We start from the raw sequence: 27,961 nt of genomic DNA, 5'->3' as shown, positions 1-27,961 counted from the left end.
TTAGTCATAGGCCCATTAGACAAAACTAAGTATTTTCCAGCAAATTACCCTCTAAATCTAGAATCTAAATGCTATAAATATTTATATATGTATACTTTACCTTAAGCAATCTAGATTTATTAAGAAATAACTTGAGGTTATAAAAGAAGTTTCTTTATTTACTAAAATAGTTGCCAAACGAATCCCTGAAAAAGCAAGTTTCATTAGGGCATTTGAAATAAGTACAACAAAATGTTTTATGCTTCCATAGACAGCATCCTGTCCATGCTTCTGCCATTAGCACTTACTCTATAATTAAAATTATCTGTTTACTTCTTTTCCCATTGGACCATGAGCTCTCTGAGAGCAGAGACTGTATCTTTTAACCTTTTATCTCCAGTACTTAATATAGTCCCTGACACATAACAGGTCCTCAGTGAAATTTGTTGAATGAATGGTTGCTTTTCTTTGGGAAACAGAATTACAGGCAATCATTTTTCTTTCTACTTTTTTGTATTATCAAAATCTCTTTAGTGAATATATATTACTTTGAATTTTAGAAATAAAAAGCTACCATATCACAGAGAAGTTCCATTCCATAGACACAGATTTCCCCTAGCATTAACATTATTATAAGCTGGAAAAAAACTGAAATATAGACTGTGCTGGGCCTGTTGCTACAAATCAAAAGTCACTATTAATAAAGCACCTACTATGTGCAAAGCACTGTGCTTGAACTTGCAGAAGAACAAACACAGGTACGACACAGTCTGCCTTGAACCTAGGAGAGTGTAAAAACAATCAAAGGTACAACACAGCAAGTGCAGCATGAGACGTAAAGAGAGACACAAAGTTCTGTAGCAATTTTAGAGAAAAAAAGAATGCTTGAAAGTTGAAGGAGACGTTTTGAGTGGTTTTAAAGGAGAAATATTATGATAGGTGAAGATGGGAAGAGAAGATATTTCAAACATTCCAGAGTTTAGACAAAGGTCACAAAATGAATAACATTATGGTGGAAACCATGTGGCATAGCTGCACTGTAGTGAGCTGGAGGTTTCATATAAGGTTGGGCCTACACTGTGAAAGCTCTTGGATGCCAAGTTCAGGAGTCTGTATTTAACCCAGTAGACGAATGGGAACCAATGAGGATTTTTAAACCAGGAGTAATAGGATCAGAACTGTGCTTTACGAAAAGTAATTTAACAACACGGCACCTATGAAATATATTAGAGTGGGAAGAAATTAAAAGTGGGGGAATCGGGGGCTTAGTGGTGTAGTGGTTAAGTTCGCACACTCTACTTTGGCAGCCCAGAGTTCGCAGGTTTGGATCCTGGGCACAGGCTTACATACCGCTCATCAAGCCATGGTGTGGTGGCATCCCATATACAAAATAGAGGAAGACTGGTACAGAGGTTAGCTCAGCAATAATCTTCCTCAAGCAAAAAGAGAAAGATTGGCAACAGATGTTAGCTCAGGACCAATCTGTCTCACAAAAAAAAAGAAAGTGGGGGAATCAAGTAGATGACTATTTCAGTATTCCTATAAGAGATTAGGGTCTACACCAAGGTAATGGCAGTAAGAATGGAAAAGAGCAGACAGACCCTGGAAAAGTAGAATTCACAGAACCTAGAAGTTGCCTTGATTAAGGGCGGGGTTAGTGGCAGAAAGAGACAGGAAGGATGAGGCAGAAGAGAGTCAAAGATGACTGTGGCTGGAAGAATAGTGATACCAAATACCAGGAAATATAAGGCAAAAACAAGAATAGCTGAAAATAGGGAAGCAAATAAATGGACCATGCTGTTCATTTCCACATCTGTATTTTGATGAATCCCACTTGAAATCCTCCTTCTATTATGCTAACAAAGGGTTCTGCACCTGGTTTAGCAATGGGGTGATGGCATCATCGCAGCGATCTAAAATAAGTAGCAATGGAGGAACCTCGGTCCGCCGGAATTCAAACAGTTCATATTCTTTAGTTATCACTTGCTGTGGGTGAGAAAGAAGATGGTTTGGTCAACCAATTAGTTGCAGATAGACATGATATAAATAGGAAATTAATACATAAAAACCACATTTAACAATAGTTCTTTGCACCTTCACAGGCATTCCATAAAAGGAATCAGAAGCTTGACAAAGTTTAGTAGCATTCTATTTAAGAGGTTAGGATTTGAAACTCTATTTTACAAGTGGTTTAACTGGATCAAAAGAAGTTAAGCAGCTTGCAAATGTTTCTTGGGTTAAACCTAAGAATCTTAGCTCTGATTTGGTGCTTTTGGGTTTGAATTACAAATACCTACCTCTTTGCCAGTAAACCTAACACATTATCTCCTTGGTTGTAGATAAAATATTCCTTTAGTTTTTGAAATATGATAAGGAAATGAATGGTTTTGATGTTTTGCAACTGGGGATAGGGAATGCCATACCTTAACACATTCTGCAAGTCTCTTTGCTGCCTCTGATGAAAGCTGATAACGAATCATGGGACATTTCTTCAGAGATAAAAGGAGCGCTGTCAGTCCTTGAGTTGTTCTGGATAGCTGGGCTGGATCCCAATTTCGACCCTTTTTGTTAAAAATGTATATTCAGAGAAAATATTTGAATTTTTTCTTACAAGTCTAGTTACTTGCTGAATTATCTCCCACCTGATAGACTTTTTTTTAACCCTTTCTTTCATACCTGGCAGCAACCCAAAATATTGAGAGAAAATAAATGTGGATTCACAGCAATGTAATCACCATAAAATTCCTGCAAACAGAGCACGAAGACCAGTTAGTCATTCCATAAACTCCAACTGTATCATGTAGTAATACTTTCATATGTGATATAATCAAATTTGAGAAAATGCAGGTGTAAAAAAGATACAAAAATTGATCAATTAACAATTGAGTAGCAATACTCAATGTGGGGGTTAGTAAAATAATTATAAAAGAGCAGCGATTATAAATCTTTAAAAAAAAACCCAAAAAACAAAAGCTGTAGAAGTATATACATTATATTTCTGGAGACCTCTATGTACACTTATCAATTAGTAAAAACAAAACATTCCTATAGGATATACAATGTTACACTCAGAAAAAGAATTTTGCTGTTCAGTGTATTCTCATGAGGGAGAATATGATTTAAAATAAGTCATCTTTTAAATTCATTTATCACCTAGCACATCCTTCTGAAAATTCAAAACTTGTTTATTTGCTGCCCTGAAGAGAATATTCTTCACTTATTGATAAACATGTCTAAATGCTTGTGATAAATGTATTCAAGAACCCTAAAGTGTCTAAGAAGGGAAAGATAACATGCTATGTTCTAAGGTGATGTATCAGGTAGCACATAGAATAAATATTTAGGAGTTCCAAGTTTCAACCTAATGACAAAAGTCTGCTTATTACTTCCCAAAGCAAGATAATCACAAACAGAACTTTAACAAACCTCATTCACATCCTTTACTTCCTATTCTCTCCCAATCATACACAGTCCTATAGATGAACATTCTGATACTGTGGCTTATAAAACTAGCATAAGACATATCTGACTCTGTCCCCAACCCTGTGAAACACTTCCTACCAATCCAATAGCATCAAGTACTGGTCCAATCTCCTTATTCCCATTGACTCCTTTAATTCTCTTCCCATCCAATTTGATACCTCTTCCAAACTTTCTAAATGAGTATAGTCTGGTGCAATGCACATTTATTGTGTCTGATCAAGTCTCCCCTCTTTTGAGACAGCACCTCCCTTATTTTTAGACTGAAATTTTTAAAGAGGGCCAATGTAAGAGATGTGTTAGAGGATCAATATGTTTACCTGAACCTCAGCCACAACTTCCTGTTCATCAGCTTCAGCTAATGACTTCACATCACTCTTGCTGATCACATTACTGAAATCTGAAACAGACATATGAGTTGTGGTTTACTCAAAGGAGATCATCTCTGCTGCAATTAGACATAAGTGGGCCTGACTGTTAAAGCCTAAAGACTAACTGAAGTTTAGTATACATTGTGGTATATGTCAAAGTCAAACAACTTCAAATTGGAATGAGTAGCACAAATATATTTAAGTCCATAAATTCATATCAGTCAAAAAAGAAAAGGGGCCACCATTGTAGGCACTGGCAGATGCTAGGGAACCAAGTTATTGAAAATAGCAAATAAAGGAAAAGAAGTAAGCTTTTATCTTTCTGTATACAAACTGTACCACCAGATAACCAAATAGTAGATGAGGGAAAATTTCTCTTTATAGAAATATTCCAGATAAAAAACAAAGAAGGAATGGTAATGATAGAATTAAAACATCATCATCCTTTTTTTCAACCACTAATGAATCAACAGATGGACTTAGGCATTGAGTATCAACTGCTGCTAATATCACAATAAGAGACAATCACCGAAGCACACAACACTACCTACGAAGTATTCTGGCCAAAAAGAAATCAAACCTGAATCTAATTAAGCCTCTATATCCAGATACCAATTTACAGGAACTAGAGGACGGAGGAACATTTTAAACTGCAAAGAACATGTTAAACTATTCCAAGGGATGCAATCAGCAAGATCCAGCTGTGGGAAACTTTAACAGAGCAACGTAGTTTCTTCAATAAATAAATTGCACAGGAGAGAGAAAGAGAGAATCTATAGATTAAAGAAACGTAAACAACATATCAACCAATAGCAATGTGTGGACCTTACTATGATCCCGATTCAAACAACCAGTGAGAAAAAAAAAGACGAGAATTTGAAATTTGAACACCGAACGATTTCTTGAAAATAGGAATTATTTTTTGTTATTTGGATGTACTAATGGTATTTTTTTAAATGAGTCTTCATCTTTTAGAGACGCATACTGAAATATTTGTGAATGAAATCATATGCTATCTTACATTTTCTTCAAAATAACATTGGTGTGGGAGTAGGTGGCAGTACAGCTAAAACAAGATTGGCCTTGGTGCAGTAATTGTTGAAACTGGGTGATGGGTACATTGGGAGTTATTATGCTATTCTGTCAACTTTTGTATGTATTTTAAAATGTCCATAATAAAAAGATTTTTTTAATAAAAGGGAGGGGCTTGTTATACAAGGTATTTAGTAGACACAAAAATATGCAAAAATAAAATTATTTAACAGGGCAGTTTAGTGCTAATATAAATTGTGATGAAACTCTGTAGTGAATAAAATTATTATATACAAACTCATTTTAGTTTATTTCAAACAGATAAAATTGTGAAATTGATTACTCCACCCAAGAAATTTCAACAGTCTATTTTTCCTAGGCTTTAGTGCTAACTACTTTAATATATATAATTTTTTTCTTCTATTACAGAGATTTACAGCCCAATTCAATCTTTAGAACCAGAAGAATAAATATTAGATTTATTATTTGTTATTAATCTCAACCACTGTATCAAAGAACTCTATTTATTTATTTATTTTTTCTGCTTTTTCTCCCCAAGTCCTCCCCAGTACATAGTGGTATATTTTAGTTATGGGTCCTTCTAGCTGTGGCATGTGGGACGCTGCCTCAGCATGGCCTGACGAGCGGTGCCATGTCCATGCCCAGGATCTGAACCAGCAAACCCTGGGCCACTGAAGCGGAGCACGTGAACTAGACCACTTGGCCACGGGGCTGGCCCCAAAGAACTCTCTTCAGAGAAAAAAGGAGTCCTTCATCTCATGACCTATTCAATTTTTAGCTAAGAGACTCAGCAAGAGTGACTCTGTTAGGTGTCCACTTAAATTTGGCAGCACAGGGAATCTCTCTCTCTCTCTCTAGGTATGTTACCGAGTACAAACATTTCTACACTTTCCTAAGATCCAGCTTGTGATCAGACTAAAAAATACTGGAATGATTACACACTTATCAGAATAGCTAAAATGAAAAGGGACAACACCAAATGCTCATAAAGATACAAAGAAACTGGATCACCTGTACATTGTTAGTGGAAATGTAAAATGGTACAGTCACTCTAGAAAATGTTTAGCAGTTTCTTAAAACACTAAACACACAACTACGATATGACTTAGCAATTAGTCTCCTGAGCATTATTTATTACAGAGAAATGAAGATTTATGTTCATACAAAAACCTGTACATGGATGTGTATAGTAGCTTTATTTATAGCAGCCAAAACTGGAAACAACGCAGATGTCCTTCAATGGGTGAATAAACAAACTGTGGTACATTTATACCATGGACTATACTCAGTAATCAAAAGGAATGAACTACTGATACAAAACAGCCTGGATAAATCTCGAGAGAATTATGCGGAGTACAGAAAAGCCAATTCCAAAGGTTATATACTGTATGGTTCCATTTATATAACATTCTTGAAATGACAAAATTATAGAAATGGAGAACAGATTAATGGCTGCCAGGGGTTAATGAGGGGGTTGGGGTGGGAGGGAAGTAGAGTAGTTATAAGAGGGCAATATGAGGGATCCCCATAGAGAGGGAAATGTTTTGTATCTTGATTGTATCAATGTCAATATCCTGGATGTGATAGTGTCCTCTAGTTATGTATGATGTCACATTGGGGGAAATTGGGTAAAGGAAATATGGGATCTCTGTATTATTTCTTACAACTGTGTGTGAATCTACAGTTATTTCAAAATAAAGTTTAATTAAGACAGAAAACCTGCGACTATTAGCTAAAAAAACAAAACAAAACAAAAAACTAGAATGACAGAAACTAATAAAATTGCCTATTTTTACCTGTTGAGATTGTTGTAAGGGCCAAATGAAATAATATATGAGAAAGTTCTTTATAAAATTCAAAGTCTTATCACAAATATTAATTTTTGGTATGGTTACTAAATTGCAGTACATGCTGAAGAAAGTATGCATGTGTTAGACTATAGTCTAAACTCTAAAACTTCAAAGCCTTCAAGTAAGCTTTAAAACTTCTCAAGTGCCCTACATACTGATTGTTAAATTTTGTCCTTTGTTTTGGAAACAGCATCGAATAAACTATACTAATTCTATAAAGATCAATAATGACATCTAGAGGAGAAAAGATGTAACGTCCAAAGCAGAATCTATTACATCACAAAACCTTGTACATATTGTATAGTAATCAGAAACCTAATTTATTTCCAGGACTCCCTCTCACCCCAAAAAAAGTTATGCACATAAGAGATATCTACCTGATGACTTGTACTTTCAAGTATTACTTAAAGTAGTGAAGAGAAGTGGTATATTTTCATCTGGTATGTAAAATGAAACTCTGCTTTTCCAACAAACTCAAGTATATCCTCCCTCCAAATAAATAAATCAGCTTCTAGGCCTCAGTTTATAAAAGTGTAAAATAGAAATAAGTATGCACTTCTTTTGTAAAGGTGGGATGTGAAATCTGGCTACTTACTACTTTTGATTTTCAAAGAATCTTAAGAGGCAAAGTAAAACTTAAATTTTTTTTTTTTACCTAAGCCATCAATGATGAATGGAAATCACATTTAGCTCTCTCAAACAGAATGTTGGTCATAAGACTTTTAATACTTCAAAAGGACATAAAAAAAAAGACTCTTATAGTGATGGATTCAGTAAACTTATCGATGACATGAAGTGCCCAAAGAACATGCTAGCTAGGATAAAGTTACATGACTGAATAGGTGAAACAACACACTTACAAATAAAATATATACTGTATTTGGGTCTTCGGAGCTCCTGAATCAGATAATCCACATTCTCCTAGAAAAGAAAGAACAAACAAAGTATGAGCATTGCTTATGTGAAAAAGCAATAAATGTCCATTGATTTATTTATTTAACTATTTACTGAGAGTCTACCGTGTGCTGAGGTCTAGATTAAGTGTATATATGTTGGGGGGGGCGGTGAGGGCTGGGGATGAAAAAGAGATACATTAAATTTAATGATCAAGAATCATATATAATATTAACTAGCTGTGCTACCTTGGTCAAATTAACATTAAAAAATAGGAGCTGGCCCCGTGGCCGAGTGGTTAAGTTCACATGCTCCACTTCGGCGACCCAGGGTTCAGATCCTGGGCACGGACATGGCAGCGCTCATGAGGCCATGTTGAGGTGGCGTCCCACACGCCACAACTAGAAGGACCCACAACTAAAAATATACAACTATATACTGGGGGGATTTGGGGAGGAAAAACAAAAAATAAGAAGTTGGCAACAGTTGTTAGCTCAGGTGCCAATCTTTAAAAAAAAAAAAGATTAAAAAATAGGAAGGACACAGATGTTGAAATAAAACACAAAATTGATAATAATTCTGAAATTTGTCTCAAGCTGCTTGTCTATAAATTGTATTCATCTGATAAAAATTCTTATATGAAATATCAAAATATGTTTAGCCCTTTAAAAACCAACTTTCAAGAGAAAATATAATTATATTCACTTTGGCTTTTAAATTGTTGGGACCTAAACTCTGTACAACTGCAAGGTTTGTAAAGTATTTGCAAACAGCAGCTAAGACTTCTTCTAAAGTTACACAATTTTAAAATAACATATGAAATTTAGAAGTAAAAAACAGTTGATTTTTATATGATCTAACCATAAGAATTCCAATTGTTGCTGTTAGTGCCCTCGAGTCAAGCGTTGACTCCTAGCAACCCTGTGTACAGTGGAGCTGAACTCTGCCTGGCCTTTGTAAACCATCCTCTCATCTTTGCAAGCCATATCACACAACGCCCCGCTGCTATGCATAGAGCTTTCACGGCCAGTTTTCTTCAGAAGTGGACAGCCGGGTCCTTCTTCCTAGTCTGTCCTAGTCTGGAAGCTCCACTGAAACTGTTCACCATGGGTGATCCTGAATCTGCTGATATTTGAAATACCAGTGGCATGGTTTTCAGTATCACAGCAACACACAGCCATCACTTGGGTACAGCATGACAACCGACAAATGGGTGGTGGTGTGGTTTGTGTGTTTCACTGATTGGGAAACGAACCCAGGGTGGGGCAGAGAGAGTGCCAAATCTTAACCACACCACCAGGGCTGGCAAGAACTCCAGTTACATAAGATCATAATGCACGTTTTTATCTATTTTTGATACTATAACACATGATTAAATTTCAATGTAAATTTGGTCCCCAAAGTACACGATATAAAAATATCATTTTTGAATGTTAGGAAAAAAATCATACATTTCCTTACAGAATTAAAAGTAATATAAACCACACATATTGCTTGCTAAATGGGAAAAATGTTTTTAAAATTGTCATTTAGATTAAAATACATTAAAAATTAACTTTATAATATAATCTTAAGAAAAAATTGTTTTTAAGAACATATTTTGAGTTCGAGTGAGTGTATATATAGCTGTAAAGAGTTTCTCTAATAAAAAATGTTAGGAAAATGATGGACTACATCTAGTCCATACTATATCTCTAAGATCCCTCTCAGAACCAAAATTTCATGACTAAGAGCTACAAATATGAAACAACTGGAAACTAGTATAAAATATTACTAATTAACGTATTCATTAATTGAGGAACTACTGAGTATCCACTACGTGGCAGGCACTGGGGACATAATAGTGTGAAAAAGCAGATACCATCTCCGCTTTTATGGAGCTTACTGCTGGTAGGTGAGAAAGATATTAATTAATCACACAAACTATATAAAACTTCAACCCTGACAAACAACAGGGAGAGGAAGATGGTGCTATGAGTCCTTATAAGAGGGCGGGGTTTGACCTGGTCAGTAATGCCAAGGAAGATTTGCTTGAGGAAGTGAAGAAGTTCCAGGCAGAGAGAAGAGACTGTGGAAAGGTCCTGTGATATGATGTAATACAGTGGACTGAAAAATTAACATGGCTAAATGCAAAAGGGGGAATGATTTGAAATGAGGCTGTAGAAATGGTAGGAACTAGACAACACAAGGCATTGTAGGCCATAATTAAGTTTGTCTTCATCATAAAAGCAATGAGAATTCATTCAAGGATTTCAAGCAGGGGTAACATGATCAAATTTACATTTTGGAAAGTACATAATGTACAAGCATGGTAAAAAGAGTACATTGGAGTTGATGAACATGAATACAAGGCAAGAGAATATACAAAATAAGATTGAGGGGCTGACCCGGTGGCGTAGTGGTTAAGTTCATGTGCTTCGCTTCGGCAGCCTGGGGTTCACAGGTTTGGATCTGGGTGTGGACCTATACACCACTCAAGTCATGCTGTGGTGGCATCCCACATACAAAAGAGAGGAAGACTGGTAGAGATGTCAGCTCAGGGCCAATCTCCCTCACCAAAACAAACAAACAAAGATTGAAATAGCTAGGATTTTTAAAGGAGGACTCAAGCTAGATTTAGATGATGAATGAAACTGATAGAAGGCTAAAGAACCTTTAATTAGGGGAAGAGAACAGAGGACAGGAATGAGTATGTGGAGGGATGATAAAAGGGTCTAGGTGGCTGTAGTGGAAGAGCAGAGGTAGGACATAGGGGGTCGGATACGTAGGGGCAGACTAGACCAGCTAAAGGAGGGCTTTGAAGCTTGGGCTATTACATATAGATTTAATAATGGAAGTAAAATTGAGTCATTCTAGGTTCCTGAGCATAGATGTGAATAAAATGATAAAGACTTAAGACACTGATATAAACATCTAAGTATCTAAGGTTAAGGGGCAATGGTGTTCAGTGTGATAGGTATGGAAGTTAATCCAGGAATAAAGTGATGTGGGTCTCTGTTATGGAAGTTAGTGGCTTTGGAAAAAGCTGAGAACCGAAACAACATCATCAAGAGAAAAACTGGCTTTTTCCTTGAAAAACTGGTCAGGAGTGAACTGAGATGTGGAAAGCGGGGGAGTCAAGGTTATAACTCTGATAAACCAGGATAATTATGATGCCGCAAATGATAACACAAATTTATTTTGCCTCCTTAATGCCTTCAGATCACGTGTTCTGTATTTGCCTGGGCAGATGGCAGCTCAGTTTATGTAGTACCTTCGTAGGTCGAAGAAAACAAATTGCTTTCAGGTGTTTCATGATTTCTCGATTTTGAGAATCAATGCGTTCAAAAAGGTATACTTCTTTCTGAAGAATCTCCGATTGTGTGTATACCATACTCACTATGCCAGTCTGTAAAGAAGAATTAACTAATATTATGACGGTCTAGAATAATAAAAACAAGTAGCAATATCTACGACTTAATTTTTTTTCATTAATACTTAGCTGGATAACAAATATTAATATAACTAATAACATTTACTGCATCCAAAACATGGAGGCAACGTACCAGAATGAAAAGCATGCTCTCTCTGAACACGGAAAATTCATAAATTTCCCACCAAATGTTTTCCATCATCTTAAAGATTTTTTAAAAAAATTCCGTGACCAACAAACAATAACCTATTATCTCAGCTTGAGCCCCAACAGCCTTACTTTAAAAATACAACGCTGAGTGGAAATAATAGGACCATCCCACAGTCTTCCAAGTGCTCTGTCTCACATAGTATTTCGTGGCAGAGACATTTGGAAAAGGATTTCTGACTTCAATACATTGTTCGGGTACAAGAAGAAATCTCGGGTAGTAGTTAGAGTCATTTAGACCGAAAACCTACTGGGCAAGCTTTATACAACCTTTCAGTTCCACACAGAGCTGACCCTCATTTAAAAACTCTTTAATCAGATACAAAATCCTACAGCGGAACGGGACCGGCTATTGGAGGGGAGGGAGGGTTCCCTCACAAACAAAAACTGAGCAGAAGCAAACTCACCGTCTCTTTATCCATGAGAAGTACTTTCATACCCGGCCCGCTGTCCTCTATCATTTTGGAAATGTACTGCTTCACAGCAAAAACCACGTTCATGGTGGCGAACTGACAGGTTAGCCCTACAGCCCTTCCCACCCCCTCCGGTTAAATTAACCCCCAGCCTCTTGGCCCCGTCTCAGCCGCTTCCTTTCCGCCCGGCACTGGCTTCCGGAAGTCCGGGCGGCCGCGGTGGTGGGAGTTGTAGTTCCGCTGCGCGCCCGGGGGACCAAGCCTCGGGGCGCGATGGCAAAGTCGGGCTGAGACATCTTGGGCCGCCACACCCAGACGTGATTCTCTACCCGCCTCCAGCCTGGACGTGTTTGAGGCCCGGACTCTAGGACTGCTCCAGCCCTTGGTCCGGGATGCCCCGGCCTGGCCCTGAAGTCCCGCCCGCTGGTTTGGGGAGAACGTGGCGTCAGGTTGGCTCCGAGGCGAGAAGCGCGGAGCCTGGCCGTGGTCACAGTTGGCCATGAACGCTTTCTTGGGTGGCAGTGAAGGGTGAAGGGAAGGGAGGTGGCGTAATGCCGCCGGACGCCCGGGATTCGCAGGGACGGCATTTGGCAAATCCTACGCGGTGTTTGCTAAGTGGTGGCCGAGAGTCGATTTCCTCGGCCTCGTTGGGTCGTTCGCAAGGGAGGCCAGTGCCCTGCAAAGTGAGGCCGCACTGGTTTTCTCAAGACTGAGGGGGCGTCCGAAATGGAACAGATATTTGTTGAATGGATGACTGAACAAAGGGAATGCCTTTAGGGATGTTTTGGGGGAGCCCTCGGATCCGCACGAGGGCCTGGAGCTGGGGTCGGCGGGCGAGCCTCGCAGCCCGCGGGTCCAGCGGAGCCCGGAGCGACTCCGGGCCCGGCGTCCTGGGCGCTCGGACTCCGCGGGCTCCGACTCGCGCGGTGCTGGGGACCTCGACGCTGCAACTGCGGCCGGGAGCCGCGTTAAGGGAGTCTGCAGTGGGTAGGCAGCGCGTGCCCGGCGGGCTAAAGCAAAAGTAGCGTGGGGATTTTAAGGGAAAATTTACAAAGTTTGATTTAAGAAACGTCAAAAACTTAGCAACAAAATGAATCTTAAAGCCATCCACTTCTAAATGTCTGTATTTGTGTTTATACCCCGCAGGTCTTCTCTCCCTCGTACTGTTTCTCGAAAAGGAGGGTAAACAGTTTTCTGCACCTTTACGTTGGGGAGTTGTAAAGTCAGTAAGATAACAAGAAACAACTGCGAGAAATCAGTGACTGTAATTGCTTGTAAATATTTCCACCAAAATAATGAGTAGTGTTTGATGGGGTCAGTTTAATCAACAGTTCATTACCAAATCAGTCGTTCTTTCATTATGTTGTAAGAAGTATACAGTTAAAACTAGACCCAGAGCACGCTAACATTAATCTGGCTGTTAAGACTACTTTATAAAATGTTATATACAGTGTATTTTCAAATTCTTTAAGCGATCAAAACCCACTTGATATATAGATTTTTTCATCTGAAATTGCGAAAATTATTTTCTCTCCTTTTCAGTTTTTCTACCAAGTAACTAAAACTTCGCATTGGGCATTTTTTCTATTTTTGAGATATGTTTTCAAAGAAAAGTTAGAGTAGAATGAAAATGAGAATCTTTGGATACAAATGAGAAAAATCTAATGTTATATGAAAATTCTATTCTTAATCAATTTGAAATGTTCATATGTTACAGAAAACAGCAAACCAATGCTTAATGAGAAATGAAACACTTATGAATCTTGTAAGTTAATCAATATTTGAAAATTCACCTCCACCCTCCTGTGTCACTTCGTTTTTGTTTTCTTACCTATAATTTGGACTTTAGTCTAAGATTGTGTTCCATTTTATGTCTGTTTTAGAAAGAACAAGGAGAGAAAAATTTGTCCGTGAACTTTGTGCTTTTTTAGACAGTAGTCAATCTGTAAGTAGTATGTGGAAAGAAACTACATCCTTTTGATTATTTATACTTGGACAATTATAAATTTTAAAGGAGGGCGAAAATGCCTATTTTGATAAGGCTTACTAACTCGTTCCGTTGCCATGAAATTCCATTGATGTCAGTGGCAGTGTTATTTTATACATTGATAAGATGTGGAATGTAAACATTTTGTACAAAATAGTTATATATTTAAAGTAGGCTGTGATGGTCTGGAAGTTTGACAGCCTTTTTCCTTTCTGAAGAAAACTACAAAGGCCATTTTAAATATCTCCAGATTAAGAACTTCTTTCTATCCCCATACCTCTAAAAATAGAACTGAAACTAATGATGAAGTCCAAACTCTTGCTTTGTGACTCATCTGGGATAAACCCAGAGTGACTTGTTTTGTTATAGGCAAGACACAGCAAATTCAGAAGGCAATATGAAGTGCCCTACTTATGTTATTTTACTTAACGTGCAAATAAACTATATTAACAAGAAATATTTTCAATAATTAAGACTTCAAATTTAAAAAATAAATCATGACATTCTTCAAATGTGAATGATTACATCAGTTGTAAAATTTTCTAATGCAGGCACTTGAAAAATTTATTTTCGCTGGGTCTAAGAAATCTGCTTTGAGGATAGAAAACAAGATGTTAAAAAAATACAGTATTTACAGTTGTACATTTTGTTTAGACTTGTAAATATGTATGTCAAGGGAATAATCAGTAATGATTACCTGAATAATTACATGTGCTTTAGCTTCCTACAAAGTGTGTCCTATTTAGTGATTTAACTACCCATTTTATATTTAATCAAAATCCTGTTTTTCCTCTATAAGAACTCAAAACTTGATATAAAACAAAGAATATGTAAATAAGCTTCTGTATAATTATAATAACAATATGGCCAACTCTTAGTTATCTTAGATTACTAATTGTCTACCGTTCTTCTTGTTGCTATGTGTTAAGATTTCCCCAACAAGCCCTGGATGGGAGGAAAGTAAAGATGAAATTCAGTGAAACTCAAATTAATTAGATTTTCCACTGGTTAGCAATTGAAAAAATATTTGGAGAAAGAATGACAGTATTGCTAGCATCAGACAGTCAGTCCTTGTGCAATGTTCTTAGCCTCTCTAACCATTTCCTCATCTGATAAATGGTGATAATATAATCTGCCTTATGAAATTGTGAGAATTAAATGAAATGCAGAAAAAATGGCACATAGTAAATGTTCAATAAATGTCAGCTTTGATTATTTGAAATCAAAAGGTAGACAGATCTTTTAGCTTATTGCTTACTTATGATGTATTTAATCCCCTTTGATAAGAAAATTTAAAAATAGAATCAATTTCAGTATTTGTAAACTATAGCTTCCAAATATAATTTCCATAATAACTTTATCTTGCATTACTATACAATAATGGAAATATTAATGGGAAGATTTGGCCTGCTCCACCATAATTTGTAAAGCATACAATTTTCACAAAGACAAAACTTAGGACAAATATGCTTCAAGTGATTTCAGATGTTTATTGCCTACCAAACTCAGAATTTGTTAGATTTTTATCACAGTTGGTGGTTTAGTACTGAACTTTGTGGTAGCAAAACTACTGAAAAGTTTTACATCACTAAGTAAAAATTATTTGCAGGGCTGGCCTGTGGCCTAGTGGTTAAGTTCAGCGTGCTCTGCTTTGGTGGCCCGGATCCCAGTTATGGACCTACACAACTCATCAGCCATGCTGTGGTGGTGACCCACATACAAAACACAGGAGGATTGGCATGGATGTTAGCTCAAGGCTAATCTTCCTCAAGCAAAATAAGCAAATTGGCAACAGATGTCAGCTCAGGCTTAATCTTCCTCAGGAAAGTAAAATTATTTGCATGAAGGGTTCTGTCTGCACTCAGTAATTTCAATGATTCTGCCTTTCTGGTGGTGATGTTAACTTTGGTCACTTGGTTTAGGTGGTGTCTGCTGCTTTCTCCACTGTAGAGTTACTATTTTTCTCCTTGTAATTAATAAATATTATATGGAGAGATGCCTTGAAGTGTTACAAATATCCTATTTCTCATCGTAATTTCACCTGCTAATTTTAGCCAGAAGGCATTGATGGTTCTTGCCTGAAACAATTGGTGTTTACCTGATGCTAAGTATTTTCCTCATTTGTTCTATAGTTATTATTTGGAATTCTTCGGTAAAAAAGAGCTATCCTTTCCCCCCATTTATGTCACATAGACTTATGGATATTTAAGAAAATTATTATCTTAAGCCGTAGGAAGTATATATAGAGGTTGAGAGCGCAGACTCTGGAATCAGACGACCTGGATTTGATTATTCTGTGTGCCAGTTGCGGGACTTTGTCAAGCTACGTAACTGCTCTGTGCCTTAGTTTCCTCATTTCTAAGTGGAGAAAATGACCCCCACCTTAGTTTGGTGTGAGAATTAGGGGAGATAATACATGTAGTCTTTAGGCTAGCTTTAATTACTCTTTCTTAGCAAATATTTTGTACTGTGCTTAGTTTTACTATTTATAAGTTTCCCCACCCATAAATTGAATATAAAAAATATTTGTCATGTGCTTGCTTCCCTGAGAAATTGTTAAAATTCACAAAATGAATTTAAAAGTGCTTTGTAGTGTTAAGGAGATGTATAAGTTCTTATTTCTGAAATTACATATGTATATTGCTAAGATCCGTTTGGTGATCATGATTTTGTTCTTGGGCTGTTCTTTGTGTTAGAAATGTAGATGACTATAAAATGTGATAGAATTATTTTTAACATTTTAGATGTTTCAAGAGAACAGGCAAGCTACCTGAAGTAAGTACCAGAAAAATGTGTGTTCTTATAAATCCTTAAATTTCATTAGTGGTAAAGTAGTCTTAATTATATTTTTTATAATGAAATAATTCCTGTACAAATGGCTCAATATTGACTTGATCAAGCATTTGGTCAGGGTCACACGTTTTTCTTCACTGGAGAGAACATTTAATGTTGAAAAAATAAGATACAAAATATTTTGTTTACACATCTTTCTATTTGAAGCCAATGAAATTTAATGTAGGATGTTGTTACTCAAGATTTCTCTTAGTAATACTAATAAATATAAGCAACCACCTTTTACTGATATTTTACATGTGCTGAGCCCTTTGCAAAGATCTCAGTTAACTTTTGCAACTTTGTTTTGAGGTGAGTATCATCTCCGTATTACAGATAAACTGAGGTTTAGATAAGTCAGCTAATTTTCCTAAGGTGACTCAGAAAGCAGCAAATGGGAGAAGCCTATCTTTTTCAGTGGGCATCTTACCATAGATTTCTTTGTGCGCATCCTTTTTTAGAAAGTAGACAATCATTTCTTTGAGGATAGAGAATGGGTTTTTTCCATCCTTTTGACCTACTGCAGTGTCCTGTACACAGAAGATACCCAATAAATATTTGATGTTGGTGATACTCATTACTGGGCAAAGTGCTACAATGGCATATTAAGTAAAGTGTAGAGTTTTACGTGGACAAAACAAAGAGATCAATATACTGATTTAGGTGATTCACGCCAATAATTTATTGAATGATATGGAATAAATTCTGGGGAAAATATCATGGATTTTCTTTCCAAACTCCCAGGTAAATTACAGGGATGTAAACTTGACCTTTCTGGTGCTCTTGTAACAGATGACACGACATTTGTTTTTTTCTGACTAACATTTGTTTTTTTCTGACTATCTGTAGCAGTGATTAAAGAGAGGATTAATTTCATAGAATTACTGATTAAGAATTCACTTGAGAAAGCATCAGTTTTTAAAAAGTATTTAATTTAGCTTTGAGTTTTTCAGTGTTCAGGCAGAGGGCGCCCTTGGACCACCAAGAAGGTACCGATAACTAATAGGCTCTTTGTAACAGGGTGCTGGCCCACTGAGTAATGGCTACATGAATGAGGGAAAATGCATTGTTTTGGCAAAAATAGATTACAAAATTCTTTAATGTTGAGTTTAATCTGTTTTTGGCTTTAAATGTTATTGAATTGTTGCATGAATATGAATTGCTAAATGGATATGAGTTGTTGCATGAGTTATAAAATGCTTTATAATTTTTTCACTTCTTAAGGAACTAGGTAAAATTAATTGCTATAAGGTTCAAATCAACAAGCATTCTAATTTGGGAGATTAGTTTAATAAATATAAAGTAACATCTAAAATTTGAAGGGGGTGTATCTGATTATAACTTCTATTCATGTCTGATTGCAATTGACAGTCCATCTGTCAATATGAATATGTATGTGTTAGGCCATGTGCTCAGTGCTTTCTGTGCATTATTCTCACAACTCAAAGACATAAGTAGGGCCGATACCCTCTTTTTAAAAATGAGAAAATCAGAGCTTAGAGAGATTAAGAAGATTTCCACTAATAAGTGACAAAACTGGGATTTGAACCTGGAGGTGTGAATACCAGAATCCATGCTTATACCCAGAATACTGTAATGCAAATGACAGCTTCCTTTGTTCATGGCACAAAATTTACAATTAATAGTGAAATTGGTTTCTTTCCCTTTAATTTCTAGTTATCATTGAAAGAATACAGCAACATCTACTCACTATGACTTAATTGAGGAATAATATTGGGAGTTAGACATTTATTTCCTGGTGATGTAGTGATTTCAACTCAGAGGCTATAGAATGATTCAGTTCCTGGTCAGAGGAATGCTCAAGTTTAAAGAGTACCATGATAGAATGAAAAGAACACTGAATTGAGAGCCAGGTAATCTGACTTGTAGTATATTTTACTGCTAATGTCTGGATGAGCTTCAGAAATGATTTAAGCTCACTAGACTTCTGTCTTTCAAATGAAGGAAATGGACTTTGAAAACCTCAGTTCAGAAATCTAGGAGTTTTATATTTTGCACATGGAAATTATTCTCTTTGCTTTATATCTGCATACTGTACATGTCTTGTTCAATTTCTGCGAGTAGTATATTAATATAAATCTAACTATGTATGCATCTGCTTTAGCACTGGTATGAAGCACCCCAAATGGTGTAAGGCATCTAGTTCTCAACACTGGTCGCTAGAGGATTAATGGTGGATATTCGTTCTTTCAACAAGTGTTTATTAAACACCTGCTGTGTACTAGCTATGGAAAAATAGCATTGAACAAAACAGACAAAATCCCTAATCTCATTGAGTTTACCATCTAGTGAGGACAATCAGACAAACAAAATAAGTAAAATTTATGGGAATTAGGTAGTGATAAATTCTATAGAGAAAAACAAAACAGGTTTCAAGAAGGGAGATGGAGGAGTATTGGGATGTGTAAGGTTTGCAGTTATAACTAGAGTGGTCCAGGAATTATTTGTGGAGAAGTGCACGTTAAGCAGAAACCTGAAGGAGGTGAAAGGAACAAGCCATGTGGTATCTAAATAAAGAAACTTCCAGGTAAAAGAAAGAGCAATTGCAAAACCCTGGAGGTGGGAGTGGTCTGTTCATAAAAGAGCAAAGTGGCCAGTGCAGCTGGAGCTGAGGCAGTGAGGGGGAAAGAGATAATGGGGAGCAGTTTCTGCAGGACACTATTATGAGGGCGTTGACTTTTATTTTGAATTGAAGCAGGAAGTCACTAGAGAGCTTTGAGGAGAGGATCAATTTGGCTCCTGGGTTGAGAATAAACTCCAGAGGGCAAAGGCAAAAAGGGAGACTGGTTAGTAGCATTTACAATAATCCAGGTGAGAGATGGGAGATCTTAGCCAGGGAGGTGGAGATGGTGAGGGGATGGTTGGATTCTGGAGACTGTGATAGTATTAGCTGGTGATTTGGATGAAGGATATGTGCAACAGGAGTGCCAGCAAGGTACCAGGTTTTTAGCCTGAACAATTAGCCGGTGAAGCTGCCATTGACTGAGATGAAGAAGACTGCAGGAAGAGCAGGTTTTGGGGGGAAGACTGCCTTTCCCCCTTCAATTCCACTGTTACTGCATCACCCATATGCCACACTCCTGGAACTCTGCAACAGCTAATTTTTAGCCTCTTCTTTTCTAATCCGTCCTGTATGCCATAGGAATTAAGACAAGGTTGTTTAGACTGGGGAAAAACGAATGCTTGGTCAATATCCAAAGGTTAACCATTCTTTGCATTTATTTTATTTGTGTAGTAGGGATTTGCCTTTGCATTTGATTGTTTTTGAAGTTGTTTTTAACAGTTCAGTGAACTCTGAGTAGAACTATGAACAATGTAATTATTTTGTCTGCTTTATTAGAGATGCTTTTGTAATCATGTTAATTATATTTAACTAAATAAGGCTTGCATCTCTTTATAACTGATGTTTATACCTTCTGTAAGATAAATATAAAGCCTTTTTGTTCACGTTTTTATGTTCTTGAGGACTTGCTGTACGATTGCAGGGAGTTTAAAAAAAAAGTGGAGTGCGTTTGTATTATTAGTCTGATCTTAATGTTGTAACGTATTGATCATGCAAAATATATAATTGGTTTGTTTTTTTATTTAACATATGCAGGACTGTAACAACACAAACTAGAGAAGATGACATAAGGTACAAAAAAGCAAGTAAGTTAGTATCTAATAAAAATGTTTGGTTCTAATATTAGTGGAGTTCTCTGGAAAGTAAGTTGACTTCCTCAATACGTTTTTGTCTCCTTTTTCCAAAAATTTCCCTCAACTCTGGTATATGTTGAATAATATTCTTTATTTTAAGAGTTTAATTTGAAAACAAATGTTATCTTTTTTCAACTAAAATATGAAATCTGAATCTAATAATTCCTCTCTCTCTCTCTTTTTTTTTTTTGGTGAGGAAGATTGGCCCTGAACTAATATCTGTTGCCAATCCTCTTCTATTTTGTATGCGGGATGCCACCACAGCTTGACTTGATGAGCAGTGTGTAGGTCTGCACCCAGGATCCAAACCTGTGAACCCCGGGCCACTGAAGCAGAGTGTGCAAACTTAACCACTATGCCACCAGGCCAGTCCTGAATCTAATAATTCTTGATGCTATTATTGATCCCCGTGGCACCACTGGATAATTTTTTTTTTCTGCTGAGGAAGATTAGCCCTGAGTTAACATCTGTTGTCCATCTTCCTGTTTTTTTCGCTTGAGGAAGATTAGCCCTGAGCTAATGTGTGCCAGTCTGCCTCGACTTTGTATGTGGGTTGTTGCCACAGCATGCCTGACAAGTGGTGTAGGTCTCCGTGTGGGATCTGAACCTGTGAACCTGGGCTGCTGAAGCAGAGAATGCTGAACTTAACCACTATGCCACGGGGCTGGCCCCTGGATAACTTTCTGTTTAGGGACCTTGGCCACAAATACTACATAAACATAGTGATATATAATTTATCTATTGTAGTACTGAGTTTTTTTCTATCAACTTAAAGGCACAAATTAAAGAACCATTTTCACAAGTTAATACATCTTGTCACTGCTTCATATTTTAAACTCATTTTTTCAACTTTGTGAGGATGGGTTATTTTATAGACCAGATTGTAATATTGGGTTGTTATAAATAGTATTCTTTGCCACATATCCTTGACCTTCAGGTAAGCAGTGGATGAGTTTATTTGGTCATTGCACGTCTAATTTTGGTAAGGGTTTTGTGTTTTTAGCTCTTAGAATGGGATTAGGCATCACATATATGTGCAGAAAGAAACTAAACCTTTAAACAGCTCTGAAATTTGGAAAAATATAGTTGTGTGAGATTTTATTTACTCAAAACAATTTTTGTATACATTGTGTTAAATCAAAAAGTGTATTTGAATCATTGATTATGAAGAAATGGGTGTCCAATATCATCTGGAAATGTTGTAACGATCATAACTCTTACTGAGCTCATGAACCTAAAATTAGAGGATCTTAAGAATCCTATGAGTTGGAAGGGAATGTAGAAATTATCTTGCCTGATGTCAAAGTCTCTCTTCAACATCTCTAGCACAAAGTCATCCATTATCTGCTTGAATATGTCCAAATAGGAGGGAACTCACTAATTCACAAGAAGGCTGTTTCATTTATTTAAAGGAAGATTAGCCCTGAGCTAACGTCTGCTGCCAATGCTCCTCTTTTCGCTGAGGAAGACTGGCCCTGAGCTAACATCCATGCCCATCTTCCTCTACTTTATATGTGGGATGCCTGCCACAGCATCGCCTGCCAAGCAGTGCCATGTTCACACCCGGGATCCGAACCGGTGAACCCTGGGCTGGAATGTGCGAATTTAACTGCTGTGCCACCAGGCTGGCCCCAGCTATTCCATTTTTGAAGAGTTCAAATTGTTAGAGATCTATTCCTTATATTAGAGCCAAATCTTTCTCCCTCTAATGTTTACCCTTTGGACTTAACCCTTTAAAAACTACATGGAGTAAATTTAAAGTATCTTTCATATGAGTGGCATCTCTTGTGTTCTCCCCACCAAGTCTTTTTTCTAGCTTTACACAGCCTAAGTTTCTTCAATATTCTTTATGTGACATGGTTCTTAAAACCTTCCTACGAAGTTGCCTTGCTCTGAACTAAGTGAAGCTTATCAGAGTATCATGTAGAGCAATAGTCGTCAAACTTCTCTATGCTGGAATAGACTCACCTGGGGTGCTTGTTTCTTTCTTTCTTCTGTGAGGGAGATTGGCCCTGAGCTAACATTTGTTGCCAATCTTCCTCTTTTTGCTTGAGAAAGATGCTCCCTGAGCTAATATCCATGCCAATCTTCTACTGTGTATATGGGATGCTGCTGCAGCATGGCTTAATAAGTGGTGTGTGGGTTCATACCTGGGATCCAAACCTGCGAACCCTGGGCCAGCGAAGCAGACTGCATAAACTTAACCACGATGCTGCCAGGCCAGCCCCTGGGGTGCTTGTTAAAATGGAGATTCCCACAAGCCAGCCCCGATGGTCTAGTGGTTAAAGTTCGGTGCTCTCCCCACTTCTGTGGCTGGGTTCGTTTCCTGGTCACAGAACCACATCACTTGTCTGTCAGTTGCTGTGCTGTGGTGGTGGCTCACATAGAAAAAGCAGTTAAAAAGAGTGCCTAAAAAGGACTGAAACTAAATGTTTTCCTCAAATGATATTAAAAAAGCCCTACATGTTGAAAAGCGGTGTTTAACAGAAATACTATTTTAATAGAACTGTCAATACTGTTCATTAGATAAAAACCACAGAGCCATTCCTGATGGCCTAGTGGTTAAAGTTCCTTGCTCTGCTTCAGCAGCCCGGTTCAGTTCCAGTTGTGGGACCGCACCACCTGTCTGTCAGTTGCCATGCTGTGGCAGACCCTCACACAGAAGACCTAGAAGGGCTTACAGCTAGAATCTACAATGATGTACTGGGGCTTTGGGGAGAAGAAAAAAGAGAGGAAGATTGGCAAGAGATGTGAGCTCAGGGTGAATCCTTCCCTGCAAAAAAAAAAAGAAAAAAGGCGATTCCTGGACCTCCACCCCTGGAGATTCTGACTTAATAGATCTTAAAGAGGCTCTGGGAGCTATACTTTTAATTTGTACCACCTGGTGATTCTGATGCACAAGGTCTCTGGACCTCCCTTTGAGAAATACTGTTTCAAAATGTAGTATTAACAGATCTCCGAATTCCTTACCAAAAGGCCTCAGCTGGTGAGAAAGACAAATGTGTAAAATGACCCTTACATGGCAGAGCAGGGTGCAGTGAGTGTGGGACCACAGGCTAGAGAGGGCATGCTGATCTTCAGCCCACTGGGTGAGGCCCATCTTGGGAGTAGTCTGCCCTCAAGTGGGGGACTGGTTCTCTGTGCGGGAATGAGTGTGAGGGGAGGGGAAAAGAATATATACTGCCAACAAGTAACCAAAAAGAATAATGATTTGCTTGTATGGTAAAAAGAACACTTGCAAATAGCTTTGGGTTAAAAGAAAATCAAAACTGAAATGAAAGACAATACTGAGAACATTATATAGCAAAACCTATAGTATACAGAAAGGAGTATTAAAAAGAAAATGTACAGCTTTAGAAATGCACTTAGAAAACATGAAAGATTGAAAATCAATGAACCAAATATTAAACTCAATAAGTTAGACGAAGAACATCAACTCTAAAAAAGGCAAAGGGATGGAATTAAAAGAGGTAAGGAAGTTGAAACAAACAATAAAAAGTATACTTGATTAGTAGATCCAAAAGCTGATTTCTTGAAAGATCAATAAAACAGACACATCTTTGGTACATCTGATAAAAAGAGAAAGATGGGGAAGGAGAGAAAATACAAAAAAACAACATTGGGAATGAAAAGGGGACATAATCGCAGAAATAGTGAAGATTTACAAAGCATAAAAATGTATTGTGTACTACTTTATAGCAATAAATTTAAAATCTAAGTGAAACAGGAATTTCTAGGAAAGGCAAACCAAAATTCACTCAAAGAGGTAGAGACTCTAACAGCCCAATAACCGTAGAGGCAATTGAAAAGGTAGCAAAAGAAATGTATTTAAAAAGGAAAAGAGCACAACAACGTGCATATACTTAACTCTGCTGAACTATACACTTAAAGATGGTTAAGATGGTAAATTTTATGTATTTTTTACAATTAAAAACATTTTTTTAAAGGAAAAGGAAAGACCCCAGGTCTAGATTTTATGGGCAAGTTATACAAAATCTTTAAGGGAGAGAGAAATTCATCTGTTACTTCTACATTCCTATAGCATGGAAAATAACAAAACACTTGCAATATATTTCTACAAGATTAACCTAACCTTGACAAGGAAAGCAGAGATTAGCACAAAGAAGAAAAACTTACGTCCATCTCACTTATAACTGTAAACATAAAAATACTAAATCAAATATTAGCAATTTAAATTCAACAATGGGGGCCAGCCTGGTGGTGCAGTGGTTAAGTTCACATGTTCTGCTTTGGTGGCCTGGGTTTACCAGTTCAGATCCTGGGTGTGGACCTACACACTGCTTGTCAAGCCATGCTATGGCAGGTGTCCCACATATAAAGTAGAGAAAGATGGGTATGGATGTTAGCTCAGGGCCAGTCTTCCTCAGCAAAAAGAGGAGGATTGGCAGCAGATGTTAGCTCAGGGCTAACCTTCCTCAAAGGTAAAAAATAAATAAATTCAGCAATGGGTTAAAAGAAAAATAGATCATAGACATCTGCTAGACTATAGCTCCATGAGGAATCATTGTTGGTTCCCTAATACATGCCAAGTGCCCAGAAAAGTGGTTGACCTGTGTTAGGTTCATAAATTGTTGTTGAGTGAATTGAATTGACTAAGTAGTATTAATTCCAGTAATGCAAGTGTTTGACAGTAGGGAATATGTTCACTACACTGAGAGACTAAAGAATAAAAAGATAATCTTGTAAGATGCTGAGAAAACTTTTGATAAAGTTCAACTCCCATTCCTGATGAAAGCTACTGTAAACTAGGAAAAAGAAAGAAATTGCCTTAGTGCCAGCCCTGGTGGTCTAGTGGGTTAAGATTCAGTTCTCCCACTGCCACCGCCCAGTTTCCTTTTCTGGTTGTGGAAGCACACTACCTGTCTGTCAGTTGTCATACTGTGGCGGGAGCTCACATAGAGAACTAAACTACCAACTAGGATATACAACCATGCACTGCAGCTTTAAAAAAAGAAAGAAAGAAAGAAAGAAACAAATTGCCTTAATTTGATGAGGGCGATCTATTAAAACACTTAATTGAACATCATACTTTATTAGAAGCCTTTTCATGAGGAAGACAAGAATGCCTGCTATAATTGCTGCTATTCAGCAGTATTCTAGAGGTCTTAGCCGATGTAGAAGAAAATAAATAAAGAGGTAAATACTGCAAAGGAGGAGACAAAAATCATATACAGGCAATATGAATGCCTGTTTAGATAATCTAAGACAACCAATGAAACACTAATTAGAATTAATAAGAGAGTACAATAAAATGGCTCAGTATAAGATAAACAAAATCAACATCTTCATGTATGCAAGCAATAACTAATGAAAAAATGTAATGGAAAAACTTATTTATAAGGATAACAAAAGTAGAAACCCATCAAGAAATGTGTGACTTAAATGAAAAAAATTGTAAATATTTTCTGAAAGACAGTTTAAAACATTTTGAATAAATGAAGAGATTTATAATCTTGGATGGGAAAATTCAATGTTATAATGATGTCAGTCTCTCTTATTAATCTCTAAGTTCAAAGTAATCTCAATCAAAACTTCAATGGGAATTCTTGGGAGGCTAGGGACTTGACTATATGAAGAGAGACTATAGACAAGAAAAGACAATTAAGAAATTTTTTTCTTTTAAAGAGCAATGTGTAGCAAATGGAGCTGGAAGGACTTGCTTTGTCAGATATTAGACTATCAAGAGTAATTAAGATCGTTTGGTAAATGCAAGGGAAAGACAGATTGGTATAAAGTAGGATGTACAGATATAGACCCATCTTTAAATGGACTCAATGATAAAGGTTCTATTTTAAATCAACGGGGAAAAGATGGACAACATAAGAGGTGTTGAGACCATTAGCTATCTGTTTGGAAAATAAAGGTAGATTTCCTCCTCGAGACCCTATACAGAAAGAATTGTAGATGAATTAACAATCAAAATGTACAAATAAAAATTATAAAAGTACTGGGGCCGGCCCGGTGGCACAGCAGTTAAGTGCGCACGTTCTGCTTCAGCGGCCCAGGGTTCGCTGGTTTGGATCCCGGCTGTGAACATGGCACCGCTTGGCAAGCCATGCTGTGGTAGGCGTCCCACATATAAAGTGGAGGAAGATGGGCATGGATGTTAGCTCAGGGCTAATCTTCCTCACAAAAAAAATTATAAAAGTACTACAAGAAAATAAAACTATTTTTACTCTTGATAATAGCCTCCCTAGGCAAAACGTAAAATTCAAAAACCATAAAGCACCATAATTTTGGACTTGGTAAGTTAAGTATGCATAATAAATTATTAAGGGTAACAATTTTTAAAAGTGGAAATAACAAATTTTAAAAGTTTGAAACTAAATAAGGAGAAAGAGGGAATAAAGAAAACCCAGTAATCCGAAAGAGGGCAGGAAGTGAGGGGGAAGAGGCATGGCAAAGAAGTCTAAAAAACAAAAAAATAAGGTGATGGAAAACCCAAATATATCAGTAGTCATGATAATCAGGATAAATGGATTAAACTCACTAGTTTAAAAACATATTTACTTATTATATTAAAAAACAGTATATACTGTTTGCAACAGATACATGTAATATATAAAATTTTTATTTAAAAAAATAAATAATATTTCAAAGTAAAAGTATAGGAAAAGATACAGCAGGCAAATACTAACTGAAAGAAAGCTATCTGATGCATTTTAAGGCAAAAAGAATTAAGACCTGAATGAGAAAAAAAAAGAAATAAACCTTAAAAATTTGAATTCAAGATGAGGAAGCTGTTCATAAACCAACCACAAAGAGCACAAACTTTAAAGAAAAAGATCAATTAATTTTACTACATTAAAATTAAAAGCCTCTTTATACAAAAGCACCATAAACAGAGGAAAGACAGCCGCAGTCCAGAAGACACATGTGGGTGTGTTTAGGTGTGTGTGTGTTTATATTTGAAAGGATTAGTATCCAAGATACCTAAAGCACCATCCCCAACAGGTAACATTTAAAGTGGGCAGATGTATAGAATCCTATGCTTAGTTTAGTTGGTGCAGGATGGGGAACATCTGATGTAGGAGCAATTCTTAGGTAAAGGACCACAAGCTTAACTAAGAGTCAGTGTGATCTGGGTTACAAAAGAGAAGCAGATGCAAACTTCAGTCATAGCAAGAAAAGAACACTGTTCAAAACTCTATACTGTCCAGATTATACCCAGAGTATTGAGTTTTTCACAATTAGCAGATATACATGTAATTTTATGTGTGTGTGTGTGAGGAAGATTGGCCCTGAGTTAACATCTGTGCCAATCTTCCTTGACTTGAGGACTGGTGTGTGGGTTTGTGCCTGGGATCCAGCCAGTAAACGCTGGGCCTCTGAAGCGGAGCACACAAACTTAACCACTACTCCACCAGGTCGGCCCCCATGTAATTTTTTTTTAACTGAAAAAAGGAAAAGGTATAATGAGGCCTGAAATCTGTGTGATAAGATGTCAAGTCTGCTAAAATAGATACTTGTTATCCAACTTTCCAAATTTTATTGCTGTTATCTTCTCTCTCATTCTATTCATTACTGAAGGCATGTGCCTTTATTGTCATTTTAGAAGGGTTTGTACAAGGTAAACACTTTTGTTTCATCCACTGTCCATAAGCAGTTCTTTTCTTCAGATTAAGGAATGAGCAATAAGATAAACAGCTTTTATTAAAAAAAAAGGAGGGGTGGTGGTATTTTGTGCTACCTCTTGAACTTTTTTTTTTTTTTAAAGATTGGCACCTGACTATTGCCAATATTCT

At 37.1% G+C, this 27,961-nt stretch overlaps 1 protein-coding gene and 1 long non-coding RNA gene across 9 annotated transcripts in view; one reads left to right on the top strand and one right to left on the bottom strand.

Moving 5' to 3' along the window:
* Positions 1 to 12,176, bottom strand: part of VPS45 (vacuolar protein sorting 45 homolog) — a 60,937-nt gene extending 48,761 nt beyond the window's left edge. For 2 of the 6 annotated variants that reach the window (XR_011498140.1, XM_070497389.1), the window contains exons 1-7: positions 11,654 to 11,847; positions 10,881 to 11,015; positions 7,594 to 7,654; positions 3,780 to 3,859; positions 2,656 to 2,724; positions 2,403 to 2,540; positions 1,855 to 1,965 (exon numbers count right to left, since the gene is read on the bottom strand). Coding sequence is in view for 5 of the 6 variants with exons in the window: in XM_070497389.1 (XP_070353490.1) it covers positions 1,855 to 1,965; positions 2,403 to 2,540; positions 2,656 to 2,724; positions 3,780 to 3,859; positions 7,594 to 7,654; positions 10,881 to 11,015; positions 11,654 to 11,746 (687 nt within the window). In the remaining variant the exon portion in view is untranslated. Of the gene's footprint in view, positions 1 to 1,854; positions 1,966 to 2,402; positions 2,541 to 2,655; positions 2,725 to 3,779; positions 3,860 to 7,593; positions 7,655 to 10,880; positions 11,016 to 11,653 lie in introns of all 6 variants that reach the window. The other 4 variants (XM_070497385.1, XM_070497388.1, XM_070497386.1 and 1 more) reach the window with 4 other exon arrangements.
* LOC106846563 (uncharacterized) lies at positions 11,970 to 20,932 on the top strand. 3 transcript variants are annotated; one of them, XR_011498141.1, is made up of 8 exons: positions 11,970 to 12,108; positions 12,806 to 12,841; positions 13,377 to 13,424; positions 13,543 to 13,604; positions 16,391 to 16,421; positions 18,156 to 18,352; positions 20,098 to 20,147; positions 20,396 to 20,932. It is a non-coding gene; the product is annotated as an uncharacterized lncRNA (long non-coding RNA). The 3 variants fall into 3 exon arrangements; XR_011498142.1 differs by having other exon boundaries at positions 12,806 to 12,923; XR_011498144.1 differs by lacking the exon at positions 18,156 to 18,352.
* Positions 20,933 to 27,961: the final 7,029 nt, after the last annotated feature.

Source organism: Equus asinus, chromosome 25 (assembly GCF_041296235.1).
Source record: "Equus asinus isolate D_3611 breed Donkey chromosome 25, EquAss-T2T_v2, whole genome shotgun sequence".
Lineage (NCBI taxonomy): Eukaryota > Metazoa > Chordata > Mammalia > Perissodactyla > Equidae > Equus > Equus asinus.
This window is presented reverse-complemented; position numbering and strand designations above follow the sequence as displayed.